At 42.4% G+C, this 5,939-nt stretch overlaps 2 protein-coding genes across 4 annotated transcripts in view; one reads left to right on the top strand and one right to left on the bottom strand.

The window, feature by feature from the left end:
• The window catches only part of cp (ceruloplasmin), a 737,508-nt gene that overhangs the window by 576,681 nt on the left and 154,888 nt on the right, over positions 1–5,939 (bottom strand). The gene's annotated exons all lie outside the window — the stretch shown is intronic.
• Positions 1–5,939, top strand: part of LOC104951371 (anoctamin-4) — a 255,164-nt gene that overhangs the window by 42,343 nt on the left and 206,882 nt on the right. For 2 of the 3 annotated variants that reach the window (XM_010778011.1, XM_010778012.1), the window contains exons 5-10: positions 1,568–1,668; positions 3,056–3,100; positions 3,189–3,320; positions 3,416–3,522; positions 4,035–4,090; positions 4,241–4,362. In XM_010778011.1, the coding sequence (XP_010776313.1) occupies positions 1,568–1,668; positions 3,056–3,100; positions 3,189–3,320; positions 3,416–3,522; positions 4,035–4,090; positions 4,241–4,362 (563 nt within the window). Of the gene's footprint in view, positions 1–1,567; positions 1,695–3,055; positions 3,101–3,188; positions 3,321–3,415; positions 3,523–4,034; positions 4,091–4,240; positions 4,363–5,939 lie in introns of those variants that run through there. The other variant, XM_010778013.1, reaches the window with a different exon arrangement.

Below are 5,939 nucleotides of genomic sequence, written 5' to 3' on the forward strand. Positions count from 1 at the left end.
CTGCGCCGCGGAGTTCGCAAAGATCGCGGCCACTCTAGTCAATGGGTGTTATTCCACCAGACGCGCCGCGTTACGGCTCAGAAGCGTCCCAGAAGCGTCTCGGCACTGGAACTACAGGTTGGGGGTATTGTTCTGCACGGACACATTTGTTGACGGTACCTCCTGTGTACTTACTGGCCGTTTCTCAATCTCGAGGAAACTGGCTTCCAAGCCAATATTTCAAGGATGCTACGTCATCGAGTGCCGCCGAAGGACTGTTCCAATCTCCAGCATACTTGGAATTCCACCGAGGCCGCGTCCTTGGTTTGGGGTTAATTTCGAGGCTGCACATGGGTAGACTTCGCGTCCTTAAAATCCCCACAATGCTTTGCGCACGGACCAATTTCCCCAAATCTGTGGCGGAAAATGTAAGGCGGGGCCTCTCATATGACGCACACTTGCTAGCCTGTTCCACTCTTCGTTTTCCGAATGCCAGGAAGGATTCTTGCCTAGCTTCTGAAGCAAGTGACTCGGAAGACAGGTGCTACCAAGCAAGCATCCTCGCGATTGAGAAACGGTCACTGTGTGCCCTCCTTTCTTCTCTCTCTTCGCTTCCCGGGCTCCGACCCAACAACATGAGCATTTCTGCTGCTCAATAAAGCCAGCTTTGTATCTACATTGCACCGCCTCCGACTCCCTTCTCTCGGCACTACAATATATAGAATAATTATGATGATGAATGCATTTTTTTACCACTAAAATACAGCAACACATCTTTGATTCATGTCGTTTATAACTGGAATATTACAATTATTATTGACTTTGTCTGTACAAAGTAGCCTGTCCAGGAAATATGCCCAAATCAACAAAAACTGCGAGCCGGCAGGCAAGACGCTCCGCTTCTGAAATGCTTCTGAAACGCTCCCGGTAGGGTATGACGCCGGAGGAGGCCGGACCAAAACCGCGGCGCAGCCGTGACGCGACGCAGACGGACCCGGTGGAATCGAGGTCTGCCATCTTGTGGCAACTCCCGTTCAGCAGCGGCAGATGCATCGGCAAGGTGTGACATCTGTGGCAGATGCCGGAAGTACTTGCCACTGCCTGCAGAAGCCACGAAATGCGCTTGCTGTCTCTCCAATATCCAACTCAACTTTGTTCTCCCCCGACCCTGATGGAAATATCTGGTTCTTTTGCTGATGACTGTGAGAGAGACTTAGCCAACATTAGCAACATCAATACAGATTTCATGAAAAAGGCATTTAATGCTTAGCCTTAAAATCCATGTAATCTCGGATTGCTGAATTTAGAGTGCTGCTGTGCCATTTGTTATTCAGCCATGACTCATAAAACCCAAATAATTGTGCTCAATGCTGCTTATATTAAGCAATTCTTATTTCAAGTGTCAAAAAAAAAAAGTGTGTATTCCAATTTATCTGCCAATGCAGTAACACACACAGGGAAAACTTGTGGTCTGTGTCCTTCAACATCGGGATTGTATTCTCCTGATTCTTGTAACACGAGCAGGAGGTGAAGAGCAGAACAAAGCAAACATATTGAAGTTGAACATGTTGATGCTGATCTCTTCCAGGCCTCTTTGACAAACAGTGATGTGATTTTTCTGAAGCTTCATGCACCGTGGGATGTCCTCTGTCGCTACGCAGAGCTCATGAACATCCGTATGCCTTTTAGGTGAGACCACAGACTAAGTGTATCATGTAAGGCATTTCCCTTCTATTCAACCGTTTTTGATATCCAAATGTTGACGTCTTTGGTCTTTATTCATTGCTTTTGTTTGCACCTATTTCGAAGCTGGTTCAGAATCAGAATACCTTTATTAGTCACAAAAGAACCAAAGACAGCTTAATGTTACCTAAGCATGCATACAAAAAGTACTAAAGATAAACAAATTAATTATAATAAAGAAGTTACACATTTTACAAAAATACACACCCTGTAACAGTTCTGAGGATTTAGCAGCCAGGTATATATTGCACAGTTTTTAACGGCATATATATATATATATATTTATTGCACATATTTTACATATTGCACATAGTTGGTTAAATCTCCTGTCATCACTACCCTTCTTTTGTGTGGGATGTGCCAAATTGCACCTACTACATTGTTAAATTCAAAGTGAAACACGTAAAACTGAATGAAACAAAAGTTTTGAACACTAACAAAATAAGTTCTTTAAGTGAAGACATAACATTTTTTTTTCAGGTTTAGGAGTAACTGTTTGTAAAGTGAAAGTGAAACACAAACACATCAACATGATGTTCTCACACGGCGATCTCGCAGAAAAACCTTTTTTCTTCCCCCCTTTTGGAGTTTCATGCGCTTTATACTATCTCACCCAAGTTCCACCTTTGCTCCTGTCATTATCACTAAAGTTAATAAAAGCGGCATTCCTTCTTAAAGGTGGGGTAGGTACGTTTGAGAAACCGGCTCGAAATACACTTTTTGTTATATTCCATGGAATGCTCTTAACATCCCGATAGCAATGAATATCTGAAGTGCTTTGACAAAAAATCCATTAAAAAATGTCATCTGTGGAAGCCGTAGTACTGTAAAAAGCACGACCAATCATTTTAGCCGGCCCTGCTAAAGTAACTGGATGGCCTACCTGCCTGTCAGCCTTCCATCTGTGCACAAACTTATCTCGTGCCCTCATTGGTCATGTGCGCGTTCGTGTGTGTTGGAGGAGGGGCTCTGTAAGGAAGTGGCAGATTTTCTCCGGCTGTGTATTTTCAAATCCTAGCGCACTCGAGCTGGTTTCTCCAAAATTATCTACCTCACCTTTAAGGTAATCAACCTTGTGAATAGATTATAAAACCTGAATAGTTTCGGCAAAGAACAAAGACCATTCATTAAAAAAAATCTCCATTGCAGTACTGGTCAAAAATCTCCAGTGGGATCCTTTAAAATGTATACTTTTATTAGTATTATCATATTTATTAGTAATAGCAAAAGCACATAATATAACTGATACTTGTAGCAGCAACAGGAACCATAGTAGTAATGTTTATATCCTTTGAACTGTTCTATATTAATACTTCATTTCTGCATATTCCAGGAGAAAAATCTTTTTCATGCACCGACGGCCCAAGTTCATGAGCAGGTGAGTGTTCAGTTAAAGAGGCAGCATGAAATAAGCTGATGAAGCAAAACCCCTTGTCTTGGAGCTTTAACAGAAACTTCACTTGCAGGATGGAAAAGCGCATCAACAAATTTCGTGGCTGGCTTCCTCGAAAGCCCATGAAGTTTGACAACAACACTTTACCCGACCTAGAGGAAAACGAGAGCTTCACTGCCCCCTTCAGTCGATCAAGGATACATCAGTGAGTCTTCATGAAACAACCATTTAAAACATTTACCTGAGACACAAAATTGATGATGAACACACAAAAATGTCTACTGGTTTGTTTCAATGCAGTTTCATCATCCACAACAAAGACACCTTTTTCAACAACGCCACAAGAAGTCGCATCGCCCATCACATCCTTCAGCGGGTCAAATATGAGGAGGGCAAAAATAAGATGGGTGAGTTTTTCCCAAGGCATTATATACTAATAATATTTGAAACATAAGGAAAAGGAAGTCCAGAGACAGTATTCATATTGCAGACAAACAATGAGTGAGCTGACGTCGTTTTAAAAAGCTTTAAAAATGGGCGTAAAACTGTTCCTTTGCTCTTATATCTAAATCTTTGGTTAAGGGCTTACAGTCACTTACATTTTAAGAAAACTTGTGTATGACTTGAAATTGAATGTTAAAGACTTGGAACCTGATTGCAAAGACTTGCTACTTTGGACAAGCAAAACAATGACTTGGTCCCATCTCTGATCGAATGGACAACGGTCAGATTGACAATCCTTTTTACAAACACCCTCAGAAACACTACAAGGCATGTTGTTGTGCTTATTCACTGAGAATTGTATTCAAGCAGATCAGATTTTAACAATATTTTAAATAAAAAGTCACATCCCTTATTATCTGCTACAGCATATAGCTTCTGTTGCTCTTCTTTAAATATCCCCTGTTTTTGTTTTCAGGGCTTAATCGTCTGTTGAGCAATAGTTCATATGAGTCAGCTTTCCCTCTTCACGAGGTAATTTTTGGCGATCTCCATAAATTAATTAATTACATTACCTGTTTTTAAGTCATCACTGTTTTCTGTGATATTACAGCAATGCATACAGTTCCTACATTGTGTTTCTCCATGTCTGTGTGTGTACATAATGTTTTGGGACTTTAACAGGGGAGCTACCACAGCAAAAACTCCATCAGAACACACGGAGCAGAGAACCATCGGCACCTGTTGTACGAATGCTGGGCCTGGTGGGGCGTGTGGTACAAATACCAACCACTGGACCTCATCAGGTAGCCCAACTACACTTAGAGACTTGAAGTTGCAATGTGTATGATAATGCCCGAATTTGTATTTAAACATAAAAAAATTAATTAACTAACATAATTAATAGAATGTGAAGAGGTTACAGTATTCACGCAAAGTCAAAGACTCACTGTGCTGTGTCGCAGAGGTAGCTACTGAGATTAGCATGCTAACTGACTAGCCAGTTATTTCCAGTGATACCACTATAGTTCCCCGAGAAGTGAAGTAGAATCACTGTAGGGCTAGTCTGACCTCAGACCACAGAACAAGAAGTAATGTTTCTCATTGAAGGCTTCTCAATACTCTAATTTCCCCTCCTCGACTCCTCGGTCCTCCGGTAGTAACCCGGAAATGGATTTCAGCGCGCCATGTTGAAGGACATCTCATTTCACTAAATGCACATCGAGGACCGAGCATTGTGCATCGAGGAGGCTGTCTGGAGGAGCTATAGCCGAGGATACACTGATGGTTCATCCACGGCTCCTCCGCGGATGCATTTCCGGGAACGGTGGAGGCGTGAAGCATGGCCTGATTTATCTCATAGTCCAGCAGATATGTGAAATATCTCAAAGAATTGTGCTTTTGATGATAAAAACATGAACTTTGGCACACTGTTAGAGCATGCCCTAAGGAAGATTTCTGGCTATGGGCCATCGCATATTTGTCCATTGGTTGTTATTTTACCAGTAGCTTAGGATCTAGACCACCTATGATCTTGATTCTGGTGGCTAATCCTACATTTTCAAGGATGAGGAATGCAGTGGTACTATTTACAACATGCTAGAATGTAGCTAAATCCATGTATCTGGTATTCAGGGAACAAAATACACAGTAAAACCATTAACATATCTATTATGGAGAAGTAATACATGTTACATAATATATATGTAATATTACAGGTTTTCAACTAAATGCAGAGTTAGTTCTGAAAACACAGTCCCCCACAAAGGGCATTGCACTGAATTTCCTGCCTTGACACATTTGAAAATTGTCCACTGCACCCCTTTTTGCATCCAGTCACCTGGGGATGGGAGTCCAGGGGCTGAGAACATCATCTGTCCCCAGCAGTGACCAGCTTGGAAGGCAGCCCTCTTTGTGTGCTGAATCAATGCTGCTTATGTTGGGGGAGTACTTCAATTGTTATATCTTTCTGGGTGAAGAGCTGCTTGCGTGCCTGATTGACTGACTCCTGGCTGCTAGTGCGGTCATACAATACCAGAGACCACTGTCACACTCACTTCTCTACTTCCCCTCTTCTACGACCAGGCCAAATCTGTGGCCATGATTTGTCATTCCATGGATGTGGTAAGGCAGGCATTGGAGATTCTGAATCCTGGTCAGATACCAATCATTACTCTCGATCAACCTCTATACGCTGTGGCAAAACAAACCCGGTGGAGCTGGCCAGCAACTCACAGTGAAGATCATTTTATTGTGATGTTTGTTGGGTTTCACATTGAGATGGCAGCACTCAAGGTACTTGGCAACCTCCTGGAGGGGTAGCGGGGTGGACAAGAGCAGTTTCATGTCCCCAGTTCCACTTCTGGTCTATCATCCTGTAGCT

The sequence above is a fragment of the Notothenia coriiceps genome, unplaced genomic scaffold, assembly GCF_000735185.1.
Source record: "Notothenia coriiceps isolate Sejong01 unplaced genomic scaffold, NC01 NC01_scaffold00018996, whole genome shotgun sequence".
NCBI lineage: Eukaryota > Metazoa > Chordata > Actinopteri > Perciformes > Nototheniidae > Notothenia > Notothenia coriiceps.